The sequence below is a fragment of the Equus asinus genome, chromosome 19 (genome assembly GCF_041296235.1).
Source record: "Equus asinus isolate D_3611 breed Donkey chromosome 19, EquAss-T2T_v2, whole genome shotgun sequence".
Taxonomy (NCBI): Eukaryota; Metazoa; Chordata; class Mammalia; order Perissodactyla; family Equidae; genus Equus; species Equus asinus.
Genome location: NC_091808.1, coordinates 10,068,774 through 10,088,780, shown reverse-complemented (window position 1 = coordinate 10,088,780; position 20,007 = coordinate 10,068,774). Strand labels below are relative to the sequence as shown.

General features: G+C 37.2%; 1 protein-coding gene across 21 annotated transcripts in view; it reads left to right on the top strand.

The window, feature by feature from the left end:
* SP100 (SP100 nuclear antigen) overlaps positions 1-20,007 on the top strand; it is a 92,009-nt gene that overhangs the window by 18,287 nt on the left and 53,715 nt on the right. For 7 of the 21 annotated variants that reach the window (XM_014836015.3, XM_044751325.2, XM_070489440.1 and 4 more), the window contains exons 2-5: positions 13,128-13,290; positions 14,385-14,553; positions 17,638-17,721; positions 19,121-19,180. In XM_014836015.3, the coding sequence (XP_014691501.2) occupies positions 13,128-13,290; positions 14,385-14,553; positions 17,638-17,721; positions 19,121-19,180 (476 nt within the window). Of the gene's footprint in view, positions 1-13,127; positions 13,568-14,384; positions 14,554-17,637; positions 17,722-19,120; positions 19,181-20,007 lie in introns of those variants that run through there. The other 14 variants (XM_070489444.1, XM_070489443.1, XM_070489438.1 and 11 more) reach the window with 5 other exon arrangements.

Genomic DNA, 20,007 nt, shown 5'->3' with positions numbered 1-20,007 from the left:
TCTTGTGGTTCTTATTATGATTGCAAGACACCCTTCAGCAATAACAAAAGGAGAATTTTTTTTCCTCTTTTTATTTGATTTCCTTGTTCTCATTCTTTCTCTTCTCTCCATCTAGAATTCCCATCAGCAGAATGTTGAAACATCAGATTACACAGTATGTCTTAATTTTTTCATATTTTACATATCTTTTTTTTCTTGCATTCCAGAAAGAAAATGTGGCTAGCTAACTTTTCTTCGAGTCTATTCAGCTAACACATCTGCCTTTATTTTTGAAACAGTTTTAATGAGGTATAATTTACATACCATAAAATTTGCTTATTTTAAGTGTACCGTTCAACGATTTTTAATAAATTTATAGAGTTCTGCAACCACAACCATAATGCAAGTTTAGAACATTTTCATTACCTCAAAAAGTTCGCTCGTGGCTATTTCTATCAATTCCTATTTCTATCCCCCAGCCTCAGGCAACCACTAATCTACCTTCAGTCTCTGTAGATTTTCCTTTTTCTGGACGTTTCATATAGGTGGAATCATAAGTCATATTGGTGTTTGCTTCTTGCTTCTTTCACTGAGCATAACGTTTTTGAGGGTCATCTATGGTGTAGCATGCATTAGTATTTCGTTCCTTTTTATTGCTGAATAGTATTCATTGGATGGATCTATGAAATTTTATTTATCCATTCACCAGTTGATGGATATTTGGATTGTTTCCACTTTTTGAGCATTATGGAAAATGCTGCCATAAATATTTGCATACAAGTCTTTGTGTGGACGTATATTTTCATTTCTAGGTAGGTACCTAAGAGTAGGATCATTGAGTCATATGGCAATATTATGTTTAACTTTTTAAGAAACTATTTTGCAGTTGTTCAGAAGGACCATTTTACGCTCCTACCAGAAATGTCTAAGGGTTCCAGTTTTTCCGCAATCTTGCTAACCCCTGTTATTTTATGTCTTTGATTGTAGCCAATTCAGTGTTTATGCATTGATATCTCATTTTGATTTTAATTTGCTTTTTCCCTAGTGATTAATGATGTTGAGCGTCTTTTCACGTGTTTGCTACCTTCCATATATCTCCTTGGAGAACCATCTGGTCAAATCATTAGCCCATCTTTTAACTGGGCTGTTTGTCTAATTACTGAGTTGTAAGAACTCTTTACATATCTGGATGCAGTCATTCATTAGAAATATGATTGGCTAATATTTTCTCCCAGACTGGAACTAGTCTTTTATTTTATTAATGGTGCCTTTTGAAACACAAAATATTTAAATTTTGTGTAATTCCAATTTATTCTTTTATGAATCATGCTTTTGGGGTTGTATCTACCTTTTTGTTTAACCCAAGGCCACAAATATTTTCTCCTATATTTTCTTCTAAAAGTTTTATCGTTTTCCTTCTTACACAGGACCAACTACATAATTTGTGGGGCCCAGTGAAAAAGAAATTGGGGGGCGTCTTGTTCACAAACCATTAAGAATTTCCAAACGGTGAAAGCACAACATTAAACCTGGTACAAGAGCTGTGTAAGTGCGTAGAATGCATGCCCCTGAGTCTGGTCCTGCTCTTCCATTTAGATCCATGATCCATTTTGAGGTGATTTTTGCAAACAGTGTGAGGTAAGGGTATAAATTAATGTTTTTGCATGTAGATATCCAAATGTCCCAGCACCAGTTGTTGAAAAGACTATCTTTTCCTCATTGAATTGCCTTGGCACTTTTGTTGAAAATCAACTGACCCCAAACAGAAGGGTTTATTTCTGAACTCTCAATTCTGTTCCTTTGATCCACATATCTATTTTTATGTCAGTACTATAACTGTCTTAATTAACGTAGCTTTAAAATAAGTATCAAAATCAGGAAGCATAAGTCCTCCAACTTTGTTTTTCTTTTTCAAGATCGTTTTCACTATTTTGGGTGCTTTGCATTTCCACATACATTTTATAATCAGCTTCTCACTTTCTGCAAAAAGCCCTGCTGGAACTTTGATAAGAATTGCGTTGAATCTATAGATCAATTTGGAGAGAATTGCCACCTTAAAAATATTGACGCTTCCAACCCATGAATGTTTCTATTTATTGAGATCTTTAATTTTTCTTAGCAATGTTCTGTAGTTTCAGCATATGTCTTGTGTTTCATTTGTTAAATTTATTCCTATATATTTTATTATTTTGCCTACCTTTATTTTTGAATCTAAAAGCAAAACTCTTAATTTCTAAGTTTCCTAGTTAATTATTTTATAAAAACAATATTATCTCATAAGCTGTGGTAGTATTAAATATACTTACTCTAACATCTTGTTCTGTTGGCTCTACTATTTCTATTTCTTCTGAGGTTGCCAGAAAATAGTAAAAGAAGGATCTGAAGGGAGCTGGGTGGAACTCTGGCACTGTTCATTAAGCCAGTGTTAACAGCCTGGGGTGTAGAGTTCCATGCTATTCCCAGTATTTGTTCCCAACTTTACACACAAATAAAAGATTTTTATTACTTTGGTTTGAATAAAAATGGATGAGGTCGTAACCTGTCAATCTGAACTTGATGTTTCTATTCGTCAATGAAACTGCCCCTCCATCTAAGTTACTAGAAATAAGCAGCTGTATAATATTCCAGCAGTATAGATTTGCCATAATTTATTCAATCATTCAGCCAACTGGACAGTCAGGTTGTTTTCAGCTTTATGGGTCAGTGTTATGTTGTTATTGTTGTATTTTGCTACAATAAAACTTTTGCTTCGATAAAAACTTTTATACTTACGGGCATCCAACCAACAAACATTTATTAGTGCTTTGCGCATATCAAGTACTCAAGAAAAAATCAAGGAACAAAACACAAAATCCCTGTGCTTATGGCACATGTATTTTTGAAAGAAGAGAGACAATGAATAAGACAATAAATGATAAATAAAATAAATAAGTAATTAATTTAATATGTTAGGGAGTGATAAGGACGTGGACAAAAAATAGAGCTAGATTAGAGGGTTGGGAGTATGGGGGCAGGGTGGAAGGCTGGGGCTATGATTTTAAGCAGGTTGGTCAAAGCAGGCCTCCTTGAGAAGGTGAGATGGAGCAAGGATCTTAAGGAGATGAGGGAGTTAGTTCATGACGTGAATCTCTGAACAAAGAACAAACCAGGCAGAGGAGACAGCCAGCACCAAGTTCCTGGGGCTGGAGTGTGCTTGGTGTAGTCAAGAAACAGCAAAGAGGAGGGTGTGGCCAGTGAGAAGCGAGCTGGGAGACAGGAGAGAAGGGCTGGATCCTTTTGGGCCCTTTGAACTCTGTAAAGACTTGGCTTTTACTCGGGGGAAATGGGGAGCCACTGAAAGTTCTGGAGCTCTTGTTTCTATAAGATGCATATTTGTGTTTTTATTTCCATAAGATAGGTTCCAAAAGTGGGACTATCTCCGGGTCCAGCTGTAGTGTATCTTAAAATTTAGCAGATATTGCCAGATCTTTTCTGAAAAGACTTTAGCAATTCACGTTCATACCAGCAATGGATGTCTGTTTCTCTGAACCTTCTCCCCACTGCAGTGTCACTTAAGATATTGTATTTGCCAATCTAATAAGTGAGAAGCCATTTCTCATTGATGTTTTAGTTTGTGTGTATTCACATATTCATTGGACATTTTCATTTTCTCTTCCCTAAGCTGCCTGTTCAGGTCCATTTTCTTTGGGGTTATTTGTCATATTTCATTAATAAGCTGGAATCTTTGTATATCAGATATATTTACCCTTTGTCATATGTGTCAAAATATTTTTCTACATTTCTTTTCATATCTTTTACACTTAAATCTATTAAATCTTCCTCTACCTTCTTTCTTTTTATATTTTTCTTGGTTTGACTCATATTTGTTCTATCATATAAGTTTTTACATTATCTTACCAGTTTCAATGGGATTGCACATTACAAGTGCACCACACTTACACAGTAATTTCAAAAGGATGGATGTTTTAAAATCACTATGTTTTCCTAATTGGGAGTACCTCATTTATGTCTGTTTATTTAGATCTTGTTTAGATCCTTCAATAAGATTTTAGAGTTTTCTTCATTTAGGTCCATGTTTTTCAGGTGTTTATAAATATATGCGTATGTATTTGCTATTGCTTCTGAAGTATTATATTTCTTTTCAATTTATGTTGTTCCAAATAAAATCTATAAGTTTTATTTATCTATGTTTTTATTCATGCATGTTGGCAAATTCTTCTTCTCGTTTTTATGGGTTTTAGTTAGGTCTCTGGGGTTTCTATGTATATAATCACAGGACATACGATGTTGTATCTTATTTTAGTATTTATACCAGTGACTTCATTCTCTTATTCTATTGCATTAACTAAAACTTCTAAAAATATATGTAAGACAATGGTAGTAATAGTAGGCATTGCCGTCATTTTTTCTATTTAAATGACATCATCATTTCCATGTTCACTGTAATATTTGCTATTTTTGAAGACTTTCTATTGTGATAATGTCTATTTCATATAGTTTTTAAAAAGTAGCTCTTGGTTCTTATCAAATTCCTTTTAAAAATCATTTAGGGATATATTTATATACTTTTTCTTCCTTGTGTTTGCTGATGTAAGAAATTATATAAAGAGATTTCCTAATGTTGAACCATCTTTATTCATTTTCATTTCATTTTCCTTTTTCTTCTTTTTTTGAAATACCCTCGAACAGAAGTTTTATTTCATCTTTGGCCCAACACAGTACTTTTTTGTTTTATAAAATCTCTGGGTGACTTTTTGCTTTAACGTGCAGTCTGTTCAGCTTCTGCTGGTTATAACTTTTTGAGACTTCTTTTGTGGCCAACGTGATGATCTACATTGATATACATTTTAAGGACATTGGGAAAAAATAGTGTGTTCCTTGTTTTTAGATTACCAGATTAAATAGCATATCATGCTTGCTAATTTCTCCAGAGCTGTGTATTTTGACCATGTTTTTAATATGTGAAGAGTCAAAAACTAAAGGGAATTGTTTTTCCCATCCATAAAACATTTGTCCCATTATTTGTTCTTGAATTTTACTTTGATATGGATATGAACACTCTTATTTTTGTCTTGTTTACATTTGAACACCATAACTTCCCTATCTTTGAATTTAACAAATTTTGTGTCACTTCGTCTTTCTTGTGTCTTTTGTTGGATTCCATTTTTGATCCTGTGCCTTTCAATATCATCGTTTCACTTACATTTAGTGTTTTAAACAGTATATTTTTCATACTTATTTTTTTCTGTTTTAACTTTTAGAATGCCTGTTGTTTTCGTTGTTTTTTCTCTCAAAAATGCAAGCTATGTTTCTTTTTGATTTTGTTTTTTAGTGTTTCATAAGGTTTTATAGAGTCTGATTTCGCTTAACCAGTGGTTACTTCCAGTTTTTAAAAATTATTTTTAATCTATATTTCTGCAATTCTTAGCATCGAATTTGAAACTATATTGTTCACATTTTTCATACTTAAAAGAAATTATTTAACTCAAATTTCCCTTTACCACTCAGATCAACACTTTTTTAATACAATTCGAAGCTTTACGTCAAGATAGTTGCTATTATATTATTTAGCAAAGTAGAATTTTTCTCTTTCTAGAATGATTTTCTGCATATAGATCCTGTACACATTTTGTTAGGTTCATACCTGAGTATTTCATGGTTTTGCTGCTACTGTGAATGGCATTGTTTCATTTCATTTCAAATTCCGATTTTTCAGTGCTGGTATATGCAAAACCAGTTGACCTTCATATATGAATCTATGTCTAGCGACCTTGCTATACTTACCTATTAGTTCCAAGAGTTTTTTTTTTAATTCTTTGGGATTTTTATACATAGACAATCATGTCATCTGCAAACAAAGACAGTTTTATCTCTTCCTTTGCAAACTCTATACCTTAAACTTCCTTTTCTTCTTTTTTTACACTAGCTATGCCTTCCAGTACCACATTGTATAGGAGTGGTAAAGAGGACATCTTTGCCTTGTTCCTGATCTTAGGGGGAAAGTGTGCAGGTTCTCAACAGTAAGCGTGATATTGGCTATAGGTTTTTTATAGATGTTCTTTCTTAAGTTGAAGAAGTTCCTCTCGGAGAGATTTTACATGAATGATGTTGGGTTTTATCAAATGACTTTTCTGCATCAATTGATATGATCATTCAATATTTCTTATTTAGCCTGTTGTGGATTACACGGATTGATTTTGAATATTGAACCGGTCTTGCATATTTGGAATAAATTCCACGTGGTCATGCTGCATAATTTTTTTTACACACTGTTGAATTCAATTTGCTAAGATTTTCTTGAAGACTTTTGCAAGTATTTTCATGAGAGATACTGGTCTGTAGTTTGTCTTTATCTGTTTTTGGTATTATAGTAATGTTGGACTCATAGAAGGAATTAAGAAGTGTTCTTTCTGCTTCTATTTTCTAGACAAGATCGTGGGTAATTGACATAAATTCTTAATGTTTAGTAGAATTTACCAGTGAAACCATCTGGGCTTAGTGCTTAGTTTTTTCTAAGTTATTAATTACTGATTCTGGTTTTTTAACGGACCTACGCCTATTCAAATTATCCATTTCTCCTTGTGTGAGTTTCAGTAGTTGTGTCTTTCTAGGATTTGGTTCATTTTATTTAAGTTAACAAGTTTGTAGGAATAGATTTGTTCAAAGTATTTCTTTTTGTTATTTTTTTTAATATCCATGGAATTAGTTGTAATGATTCTGCCTTCACTTCTGATATTGATAATTTGTATCTTCTCTCTCCTTTTCCTTCTTGGGTAGCCTGAGTAGAAGTTTATCAATTTTATTGACCTTTTCCAAGAACCAGCTTTGGGTTTTGTGGATTTTTCTCTTTTGTGTCCTAGTTCCAATTTCACTGATTTCTGCTTTAATTTTTATTTCTTTCCTTCTAGTGCTTTAGACTTAAATTGCTTTTCCTTTTCCAGTTCCCTAAGCAGAGAAATGTAAATTATTGATGCTAGATCTTTTCTCTGCTTTTCTTTTTAAACTTTGTCTTCAAGTTTGGCACCTGAGCTAACAACTCTTGCCAATCTTCTTTTTTTTTTCTTTTTTCCCTGTTTTTTTTTTTCCTCCCCCAATCCCCCCAGTACATGGTTGTATATTTTATTTGTGGGTCCTTCTAGTTGCGGCATGTGGGACGCCACCTCCACATGGCCTAGTGAGCGGTGCCACGTCCGTGCCCAGGATCCGATCCCAACCCTGGGCCCCCGAAACGGAGTGCACGAACTTAATCACTTGGCCACAGGACTGGCCTCTTTTTTCTTTTTTTAATACATACATTTAGTGGAATACATTTCTCTCTAATCACTCCTTTTTTTCTGCACCCATCACATTTTGATAAGTTGTATGTTCAGTTTCATTTAGTTCAAAATATTTTTAAATTTCTCCTGAGACTTCTTCTCTGACACATCTGTTGTTTAGAAGCGTATTTTTAAATCTCCAAGTGTTTGGGTATTTTCTACCTATCTTTCTGTTATCAGTTTGCAGTTTAATTACTTTGTTGTCTGAGAACATACTTTTTATGTTTTCTATTCTTTTAAATTTGTTAAGGGGTGTGTTATGGCCACAGTGTGGTCTATCTTGGTGAAGGTGATTATTCCCTCTGATCTTGAGAAATATGTCTGTTCTGCTGTTGTTGGATGGAGTAGTCTAAAGATGTCAAATAGATAGAGTTGATGGGTAGTGATGTTCTGGTCAACCGTATTCTTATTGCTTCTCTACCTGCTTGGTGTATAAATTACTAAAAGAGAGTTGTTCAAGTATCCAAGGGTATTAGTGGATTTGTCTATTTCAGTTGCAGTTCTATCAACGTTTACCCCAGATAATTTGATGCTGTGTGTTAAGGATTGTTATGTCTTTTGGAAAACCAACCCCTTTGTCCTATGTAATGCTCAAGAGATGATTTGATAATTTTTCTTGTTCGAAAGTCTTGTTTCCCTTGAAATACTATAACTATTCCATCTTTCTTTTGATTAGTGTTAGCATGATCTCTCTATCTCCATTCTGAACCTGTGTCTTTATATTTATGGGTTTTTCTTGGGTTGAGTCTTGTTTTATGAGTCATGTTGACAATCTCTGCTTTTAATTGGAGTCTTTAGACCATTCACTGAAAGTGATTACTGATCTATTGGATTAGTATCTACTGTGTTTGTAACTGTACCGTGTTTATTCATTGTATTTGTTCTTTGTTTGTCTTTTTCCCCTCTTTTTCTGCCACCTCTGGTTTTAATTTAGCATTTTATATGGTTCCATACTATCTCTTCTGTTAACATATTATTTGTACTTCTTTTTCAATGTTTTTAGTGGTTGCTTAGAGTTTGCAAAATACATTTTATACTATTTCACCTGTAGCACAGGTACCTTATAACAGAGTATTCCAAATTCCTTCCTCCTAGCCCTTATGACATTGCTGTCATTCATTGCACTTATCTATAAGCTGTAATCATCACCTATTCCAATCTAAGATGTTCATGTTCTCAGTCTGATGTCAGACTGCCATCTTGGGTTTCCCTCTAATGTCTCCAGGATTGAGTCCACTGGTTTCTAGTTTTCACATCTTCCTCATTACTGGATTACTTCCCTGTTTTTCTAGAATCCATCCTATTGTATTTTCCTAAGGGTGGATGTGTGCTGCTCAATGTTATACACTTACAAAATAAACAAATAGATAAACTAGAACCATACTAGAGGACTTAGAAAAATTTTTTGCAAGGTATTAATGTACAAGACAAATTTGATGCAGAAAACTGTCTATAATGCATAGAAATAAAATGATATAATATTACAATGTAATATGATGAAAAAAACCCTGCCAAATGTTGGTAGGTTATAGATATAGGTAGATGGAATTATTGGCTTAGAGAGAATTTAGGGACGAATACATGCAAGTTTCCTAAAATGAATTATGCAAGCGGAGTAGGAACAGTGATGTGGATGGAAAGGAAGGAGAGACGTGGTTGGAAACAAGCAACACATAAAAAGAAAAATACAGTCATGCATGGCATAATGACATTTCGGTCAACAGCCCACCACTTATACAATTGTGATCCCATAAGATTAATACCATACAGCTTAGGTGTGTAGTAGGCTATACCATCTATCGTGTTCACACAATAACAAAATCGCCTAATGACACAATTCTCAGAATGTATCGCCATCAAGTGACAACAAATGACTGCAGTAGTTGCATAAAAATTTAAGAGCATGTATAAAATGCATTTTTAAAACTTCATATATATGCATTGGTATATACATGAAGGAAATAAAATTTTAGGAAAAATACCCACAAAGGGTGTTTTTAAAGTAAAATTTCTCAGCCCTACATGTCTGAAGTTGTCCTGATTCACTCGAAGTTTTGAAGGGCTATGTACAGTTACTGTCAATGACGAGATGTCTCAAGCTATTCTTGCCATCATTCCTCCACAGGTGACCGGTTTCATAATTCTTTCTGGAAGCTTTTAAGTTCTCTTTGATTTTTAATTGTTGTCATTTTATAATGATGTGCCTTTGTTTGGTTCTTTTAAAATTCATTTGTCTAAGTACCCAATTTTGTCCTTTGAAAAAATTCATGTCCTTCTGCTCCATAGTATCTCCTTAAAAAATTCTCTTGATGTGTTCCTCCTCTGCATTTTCCTTGCACGTTTTCTTGACTCCAATTAGGTGGCTGTTAGACCACCTAAATTAATCTTTACCCTCTTATATTTTCTCTCAAATTTACTCATTTTTCCTCTGCTTAATCTCTTTACTTAATTTTCTGGGAAATTTCCTCGATTTTATTTTATAACCATTTTAGTAAATTTTACTCAATTTCCAAAACTCAGTTGTAAAAAATATCTAAGGCCACTATCTGTTTCTTTGATAGCTCCTTTTTCATTGTATCTTGGGGTGCAATATGTGTTCTCCAATCTCTCTAAAAATATTAGAGGTTTTTAAGTTTCTCCTGTTTCCTATAATATCTCTGTTTCTTCTGGAGTAACTTTTTTCTCTTTTTCATTTTATTCTTTCTTTCTGCTGTTTGGAGAATTTCCTCAAAAGTCTACTGACCTGTGGTTATCTGTTCCTACTTAAGAGGAGGTTCTGGAAATCAATCAATGTGATTCACCAATTTAAAGAATAAAGAAGCAAAACCATATAAATGCATTTGATAATATTCTACATCTGTCCATGGTAAAACTCTGCAAACTAGGAATGGGTAGAAACTTCCTCAGTCTCATTTAAAATACATATATTTAAAATATATATATATGTGCACGCACACACACAAGTGTACAGCAAACATCCTACTTAATGGTGATACTGAATGCTTTTTCTCTAAGATAGGAAACAAGCAAGGAAGTCCACTCTCACCACTTCTCCTCAATATTGTATTTAAATGCCTAATGGAGCAATAAGGGAGAAAAAGAAAAGGAAAATTGTTGGAAAGGAAGAAGTAGAAAAGTTTTATTTACTGATGACATAGTTACTTATTTCTATACAATCCAAAAGAAATCTATCAAATACATTACTAAAATACACAAATTTAGCAAGGTGATGAATGCATGATTAATATTTTTGAAAACCATTCTATTTTCATACAATAGTAATAAGCAATTTAAAAAGCAATACCATTTAAAGTAGCACCAGAAAGAATGAAATAACTAGAAGTAAGTTTAATGGAAGTTGTACCTGACTTCTACACTAAAAACTACAAGCACTTCTTAAATTAAATTAAGGAAAACCAAATAAACAGAGAGCTATACAATGTTAACAGACTGGAGCTCAATATTGTTAAGACGTCAGTTCTCACCAAATTTATCTATAGGTTCAATGCAAACCTAGTAAAAGTCCAAGAGGTTTTTCCTGTGGAAATTGACAATTTTATTTTAAAAGATATGTGAAAAAACAAAAGACCTAGAAAAGCCAAGAAAATCTTTCTCTAATGACTTCAAGACTTTCTATAAGCTATAGTATTCAAGCCAATTTGCTATTGGCATAACGATAGACAATCAGATCAATGATGTAGAATAGAAAATCTGGAAATAGACCCATGCTTATATTGTAAATTGCTTTTTGAATATTTTCGTTAACTTGGGGGAGGCAAAGATTTCTTAGATAGTACACTAAAGTCATTAAGCACAAAAGAAAAAAAGTTGATATATTTGGCTTCATCAAAATTAAAAATTTCTCCTCATTAAAGAAATGATTTAGAAAGTGAAAGACAAACCACAAGTTGGGAGAAAATGTTTGCAATACGTAAATCAAACAAAACATTTCTTTCCTAATTTATAACAAACTCCTACACAGCAATAAGTAAAAGACAACCCAAAAATATAAATGGGCCAAGACTTGAAGAGATACTTCACAAATGAAGATATATGAATTGCCAATAAGCGTATAAAAATGTGCTCAACATCATTACTTATTAAAGAAATACAAATTAAAACTATTTGAGATACCACATCACACACACTGGAATGGCTAAATTTAAAAGGCTATTCCTAATAGACTTTGAAAGCAGTTTGGCAGGTTCTAAAGTGGATAAACACTCCTACACAATGACCCAGCAATTCTACTCCTAGTTATTTACCCAAGAGAAATGAAAAAAGTCATGCCACAAAGAGACTTGGGCAAGAACAGTGATAGACCCACACAGTGGAATACCCTCGACAATAGAAAGAAAGAAACTTCTACTCATCCAACAACATGGATGATGAGCAAAAGAAGTAAGGCACAAAAGCATACATGATATACTATTCCATATACGAAATCCAATAACAATCCAAGTGAACATACGGTGATAGACAGGACAGCAATGTTTGCCTTTGAGAGGCTGCCTGGCTCCAGGTAGCCACGTTATGGGTTGAGAGGTAGAAGATGCACTGTTCTGTTGTTCGTTTTACAAATAACACATTAGTTTTCAGGATCATGACTCCCTTATTATCCCCCCTGCCTCTTCAGCATTCCACAGGGCACACTGGTTGCTTCCTGACTCCTGGGAGCATCATTTACCTACAATAGCAATTAGAGTTCCTTTTTTGTCTTATAGGTTTGGGTTGAAATCTCTCATCTGCTCACTGCCCCTGCCATTCTCTTTGTTATTGTGAACCCAGTTCCTTTTTTAGTATTTTAGTGGGCTTTTAATAAAAGAAAAGACAAACACTTCTTTGCAGTCTGCAAAATTTAACCAGAAACTTTTTTGAAAAATAAAATTCAACACAATAGCGTGACATTATTATTCCCTGATGCGTGTTGGGTACTGAGAAGTGCGAGTAATTCTCGTCTAATTTGACAAAGAAATCTTCTGAGTCTTCATAATATTCAGGGACACAAGATGTTGGTTAAAACACTAATATCAGAGCAATAAAATGATCAACTATGAACCAGAAATACAGACTCTGGTTTAAAATTACTTTCACAGGAAAGAGCAGCAATTTCTGAAATTCAGATGCCTAAAAAGATTCACTATATATGACAATAGCACAGACAGATTTATATTAACAGAAAGCAGAAGTCCCAGGAGAAATAATTGATATTACTGCGAAATTCTCCATTTGTACCATAGCATATCATTATCAAACCACATCTTATCATTTATGAACTAGTTTTATTATCCAAGATGGTATTTCTCTTAAGAGCTGTAGATCAGAGAAGGGACACCTTGTCTTTCTCTTTCTGAGATATTTTCTCTGAGTTGTTAATTAAGGTGCATTTTCAAGGTTGGATTCTACTATTATTCCATTATTTTTTATTGTTCTGTGGATGACTTGTTTACTCCATCTCAATTTTATACAAATTTAAAAAAATTTTAATTAACAAAATATTACAGATATGTATAAGAGAACATATCTTTACAATGGCTTTGACTGGGACGGCTGACCTTTTCACTCCTGTGTATAAATCTTTCTTAACCTCTATACTTTCTTCTATTATATCTCCATTTATTGCTTCAGTTCCATTTATTCTAGTCCCTCCTCAGGACTACTTACTTCATATATATTGGTTCTTCATATATAAAATCCTATGGATGAAATAGCCTTCAAATATAAAATGTTTCCTATATAAAATCCTATATTCTCCATACATAAAATCCTATGGCCTCCACAAGCATCTCGAAGTCTTGATGACTATTTTCTCATGGTGTCTTTTCTCCCCAGCATATCCACAGAAGACAAGAACGCACAAGACAGGCTCTTCTATGAGACTGTATTCAGGCACTTCAAAAGACATAAGGTGGAGATTTCAAGTGCAATTAGAAAAGCATACCCTTTCTTTGAGGGCCTCCGTGACCGTGAACTCATTACCAATAAAATGTATGAAGTAAGTAAATTTGTCATGTCCCAATCTGGTTAAGCAGCCCCAGACTAAGTTATGCTTTGTTATCCTGGACCCAAACATCAGGGCACAGCTAGCCAACCGAGGAGCCTCCTATGACTGGGGGACCTTTTCAATTATTGCTGTAAGTGTTCGTGTATGTACAAAGGGAAAGGAGAAGCAGGCATCACCAGAGACAGTCCTGCTTCTGAAGGAATGGTGCTCCATGGTGCCCACTGGAGTTGGGGTGAATAGCAGTGGAGATTGGCTGGATCTGAAGCAGGTGTGTTCCATAGATGTATAACGCCTTGCAGGAATGCACACAATATAGCATAAGAATTAAAAGTAGTTTTAATTGATTAATAAATTTAATGAATTGATTTAATGAAACAATAATTGATACAGCATTTCATTTCAATGAACTTTGGTTTAAATGCTTTGACCTGAGAACATTAAAGCACACGCAGAATTGATGTCTTCTTAGGACAAATTTGAAAATGGCTGCTTGCTATACTTTCCCCAACGGTTTTCACTTTTCTTCTCCTTTCTTTTCTTTTTTTTCTTTTTGGTATTTCTAGAGTCTAGGAATTTGGGTTATTTTAGCAATAGGTGTTGTTGGACATACAGAGATGCAAGTCTTCCCTTTGCGCTGTGAATACGCTTTTTCTATGGTCAAGTTCACAAAGGGGAGAACTGTCACCTGGCTTCCTGAGTTCTTCCACGCCAAGTCAGTTCAGAGCTTGTCCAATCAACAAAGCAGCTGCTCATCACCTGCTAAGTCTATTCCTAAAACATATGACCAAGTTCTTAAAGGGCCATGCAACATTTAACTTTGAACCCACTTTTGTTCTTCAAAATTGCTTCCTCTTACATCTAATGTAAATGAGTGTGAGAAGATCTTACAAATGGGTATTTTTAAGGAGGAAGGATTTACTTGTTTCACTTAGTAGCCATGCAAATATATAGAAATCCTAAAACTTTCCCTGAGAAGATACCTAGGTAGAGAAATTGGAGTACATTACCCATAAATTCACTTTCAAGGGCTCTTCTATAACTTGGAAGCCTGTATTTATATTTTCTCCATTCAATATTTTTTTAAGGATGCTCAGGATTCTTGTAGAAGCCTGGTCCCTATACAAAGAGTGGTGTACCATGTGCTCAGTGAACTGGAGAAGACTTTTGATGTGCCGCTTCTGGAAGCCTTGTTCAGCGAGGTCAACATGCAGGAGTACCCCGATTTGCAGTACATTTATAAAAGCTTCGAAAAGGGTAATTGGGTTTATTACTGACCTTTTGATGTCCAGGACAAATTTTTTTTTTGATAAATATATATTGAGCTCCTACCATGTGCCACACATGGTGCTGGGCAGTGGGGATATAGCAGTTTAAAAACACATGTATCATGAGCCTTCTCGAAGCTTATGGTATAGTAACTATGGCACACAACACCCACCTAGAGATCTGCTTAACTAGGTATTTAGACTCACAGGATGGCCAGAGCCACATGGCATCAGATTTACTTAGAAGGACAAATGACAGGGAACACAGCATCCCGATAGGGCAGCATCATTTGCTCCTCTTCTGTGATACCCCTTGCAGTAGTCCACACAGCAGTCTACCTGGTTCACTACTGCCCATCTCAAGTGACAGCTTACTGGTAAATGCAGGATCCACATTGATTTAGTAGCACCATGACCATGGGGGTCGACATCTCATGTAACAACTCCATAATCGTAACATTCAGGTACCCCATGATGGACAAGCTGAGTTTCAAGAGTCACCACAATGAAGGAAGACCAAAGTATGACTTATAGTCCATACATAAACACCCTTCCTTACCCCCATCTACATGCAATCTACCATTTATGGCTCATTTTTAACCCTAAACCCAGTGTTGGCCTAGTAACACAGAAGAAAGGCCACCTTCATCAGGTTGCCAGAGTAAGAAAGTTAATCCAACATGAAATTTGCTCTTAAAAAAGCAGAAATGGTTTTATTAACTCTTTCTCCACAAGGAGTGAAGCAAACATTACTCAAATAATCACAAAACCTCTTGTTCTGCCCAGGACTATTTTTGATGCTATACAAAACTAAAGGTTTGACTCTTGAATTTTTCCCGAGAAGGCATGATTTATACTTGTTTAACGGAACACAGTTAAGAGAATGCTCTACTACATAGACAGAGAGAGAGAGAGAGGCACTTGCCTAGAAAACTTTTTATTCCAACACAGTTTGGGCTCAGTGGAGTTCTCCAGATAAGATAAGAAAAACGGTCACATGTCCTGAGGAGGGTGGATGCTATGGATCAGGCATGGATTGTGAAAGAGTCTAATGTGTTTTCAAAACAAGGACAAATTCCATTTGGTTCAGTCAGAGAGTGAGAAGCAGACTGTGGGAGCTGATTCAAGAGAGAGAAGTTTGAAGAAGATTTTGCAAAGTCTAGCATATAAAGCTAAGCAATTTGAAGTTTATTACTAGGCAATAAAGAGACGCTAACAGGTTTATAAGAAAGGGGAAAAAAGTAAGCATAAAGCTTGTGTCTTGTTGATTCATGTCAATAGCAATCTTATCTAATTAAAAACAAAATTTCTGGGCCAGCCCCATGGCTGAGTGGTTAAGTTGCGTGCTCTGCTGCAGCGGCCCAGGCTTTCACTGGTTCGGATCCTGGGTACAGACATGGCACCACTCATCAAGCCACGTTGAGGCGGCGTCCCACATGCCACAACTAGAAGGACCCACAACTAAAATATACAACGATGTACTGGGGGGATTTGGGGAGAAAAAACATAAAGAAAAGAAAATAGATTGGCAACAGTTGTTAGCTCAGGTGCCAATCTTTAAAGAAAAAATTAATTAATTAAAAAATTTTGAAAAATTTTAAAAATTAAAAAAATATAAAAACAAAATTTCTACAGCAAGTCATTCAACTCAAAAAAGGAATAAAGGAAGTCAAATACCTAGTCACAAATTTCACGTCAATATTACTTTTGTAATCCAGATGTCCCCAGGCCATGGGTACGAAGGGAATGGCAGTTACCTTTACTGCCCACATCTCAGGAGCTCTGATCCTCTCCATGGACTGCCAGGATGCCCCTCCCCGGGCCCAGTATCCACATCACACATGTTAGTTTCTGGGGCTCCTCATGCTGAGATTACCTGCACCAACACTTGCTGCCACCCACCTGCCCCTAGGGGAGATGGCAGTGGCTGACTCCGGGACCCTGTTGTCCATGGGACATGTAGGTCAAGAGCCCAAAGCCAGGAGATTGGGGAGTTTAGCCCAGGGTGGGACACCTTCTCCTGCTGACTGGCCCCCACCTTCATCCAGTGCAAAGAAGCCCTCCACTACCACGCCAACCCCAACCCCTCATAGGAAAACCTGTGCAGAGGACTCCTCCACCTTTCTGGTTTGTGCCCTTTGTTCTCCTCATCTTCTACCTGATTTTGCCAGTATTTGAAGATGTGTCCTGGGATGACAAAGCATCTGTGGTCCCCACAGTCCTGTCCATCTCACCTCCTGCAGGCATTGTCCCAGGAGGAGCTCCTGTCATCAGCCCTGGGGCAGCACAGGCCCCATCACCTCCCATGGCATCTCCTCCCTGGACTCCTCACAGAGACACTCCCCTGTGCTTCTTAGTTTATTTGCTTCCTCCTACGTTTTCTGGGTCATCCACATGCAGGGGCCCTGGGTTGGTGTCCTAGGCCCCCTCGTTGGCAGCCTCCCGGGCCCCTGATCCACACTCTTGGGGACGTCTTCCAGCACTGCGATATACGCTCTCTGCTTGTAGCTTCAGAGAGTCTTTACTTTGTTCCTGGGATCTTTCCCCCATGGAAGCTCTGTCTAGTTCCTCCCTGTGTCTTCTGGCTTGTCACTTTGAGAACATTCATAGTCCCGGACTCAAGTAAGCCAAACCCTCCTCTTCTCTAGCTGTTTCTTTCAGGCTGGTGGACTTTCTCTATTATACACATGGATCTCTCTAGGATCTTACCTCTTTTTCCAAGGAAACCCCTCTGTTTCTCCCTTACAGCTTGAACAGTTCAGAAAACATATTTCAATTCTACCGTTTATTTTGATGTATGCTTTCCTGGCTAGCTGAAGTTTTTTTTTACACGAGCAACAGGCCCATAATGTTTCCAAAACTCCTTCATCCCCACGTTTGAGTGGGAAACATAAAGGCTCCCTTGCTGGGGGTTCTCTTATGTTTCAGGGAAGATGGGGGGTATTTTGCCATGAGGATCTGAGCTCTGAGTGACCCGAGGTTTGGAAATTCCTAACCGTGTAATTTTGCGATGTTGTCTCTGGTTTCTGATGGAGATCTCTAATTGCCTTCTTCTCTCTCACCTTCTCTTCAGCAGTCCAAGAGAAAAGATATCTCCAGGAAAGGGAAGGAGAACAGATGGAGGAGAGGCCTAATATCCAGCTAAGACTTGAACAAGGTGATTGCGACCTGATAAACACCCATTCTCATCTGCTATGAGGAAAGGAGAAAGGGAGATGGGGGCTGAGCCCTGAGTGGACACTGTGAATCAGGGAGATATTGAAGGAGCATGGAGAAGACGGGAGGGTGCTTGCATGAGTGTCTGACCTGAGGCCAAATCCTGGAGGAAAATCTCTGACAAGAGACTGTTGGTCCAATGACTAAGACAAAGGAAGAGGAACCCAGTGTGTCAGTAAACCAGATTTAAAGAAAATGACTACCTGGAAGTAATTTCAATTTAGAGAGTCCCCTGTAGGAGAAGATCAATGTGAAGCTGTGAAGGGCTATAACTATGGGCCAAAGTTAGCATCAAACAAGAGACCTTTGATGATGGCAGAAGAAGGGACTGACTTAAATGTGGGAGACGTTGTTAAAGAGCAGGAATATTCAAGGAGAAAGGCAGTCATATAGAGACAAGAGAGAAAGTAGTCAAGATGTGGAGAAGAGGATGTGGGCACTTTGAGAGAAAGAAAGAGGAGGAAGGAGGGGAAATGACAGAGGAGAAAGGGGTAAAGGACACAATGAGAACAACCATATTATTCACATCTCAGTTGACTGAGCGTTTACTCTGGCACTTGTGGGTTCAATGCTCATGGCTGCCATTGGAGGGTAGTATCACTTATGTGCCCATTATGCAGATAAGGAAGCTGAAGTCTGGAGACCATGTATGTAGTTGGGCTGGGGTCAAATGAGCAAGAATGAACCTAGGAATTCTGAACCCAGAGCCCATGTTCTTAACCCCATACTCTACCCAGATAATCTAACGGAAAAGACAGAAACATGAAACAAAAATAAAGAAATATATGCAGAGAGAAAGAGAGAAAAAGAATACTGGGAGCTGGAGGAAGTAGAGGAGAATCAGACACTGAATCCCCATGGAAAGGCCAACAAGACAGAGTGAACAGATGTGTAGAGGGAGAGTGTGGAGTAAGAGGGGGTGAGGACAGGGCACCCAGACTTTGTAGGAACTGAGGTAAGGCTACCAGTCAGGGGCAGCTCTGGGGACAAAGGCAGGTTCACTATGGTTGTGGGTGACAAGAAAAGCCATCAGCAGTTACCCAAGTGCCTCGTGGAGGACACACAGTGAGATGGCCTGGTGGAGCCCTCTCAACCAGGGGTGCAGCTGACCCCAGACCCGACTCTAGAGGGATGGATTTGGACTGTAAGAGTTGAGTGGGCTCTACCAGGTCAGATGGTCTCTGTATTGACTGATAGGCTCTGTACCGATCTCATTGACCCCTGGAGGGGGTCTCCAACTCCCTTTATAAAAAAGGGATTTTGTAGAAAAAGGGATTAGGGGAGAATGGCACAGCCCATACTCCAATTACTGAAATAAACTTCTAATTTCTTCCCCCTAGGAACTGGCGAAAACTCACGAAGCCCATCCTGGTCAGGTGAAGAATCCTCGTCTTATCACGGTCTGTTTGTGTTGACTGTTCTGTGATCCTTTGCTGTTCTTGTGCCATTCTGGGATGTGCTGTGGTGGGGCCTGCTTCTGTGTATCACAGATTGCCCAGAATTGTCAGTCTTTGCCTCTGCAGTTTCTCCAAGGACTTAGATAACAGTCTTCCTACTCTGGGTTGCCTGGGAGGGTCGCTCCTTCCATCCTCCTCAAACACTCTTGCTGCCAGCTCCTGACAGCTCTGGATATTTTGCCCATGTGACTGGCTTCACAGTTTTCTGCCTCTGTATTGCTTGAATCTGATCACTGCTTTGGTGCTTTGAGATCATGTCCAGTGGTGGCCACTGCTGTGGCGAGAGTGGTAGGGGGAGGGGGAGATGAGTGTTCCTCTTGCAACAGGGTACCTCGCAGGTTGGTTCCCTCACACAGCACCATGGCCACCAAGTGCCTCCTGTGCAAACCCTCTCCCATCATCCCTGGGGCAATGGGCCAGGAGCTGCCCTCCAAACACTAGATGGGTCTCTGCAAAAATCCTTTGGTACTTTAGCAACTAATAATCACTGTTTACAACTCTTGACTCCCCTTAATCCATGACACTCTTAATAACGTTACTAAATATTTTAAATATTATAAATTTAAGGCATTGATCATAATGACTTAATTTTCTGATCAGTCACAGTATCCCATATAATGACACAGGTAATATTTTATTTAATCTTCTCAAACACCTTAAAATACTGTTATATCATCTCCATTTTTCAGACAGGAAAGAATCAGCTTAGAGAATTTGGTTGTGCAAATTCACTTAACTGAGAGTTGGGATTGAAGTCTGCTGTAAGGTAG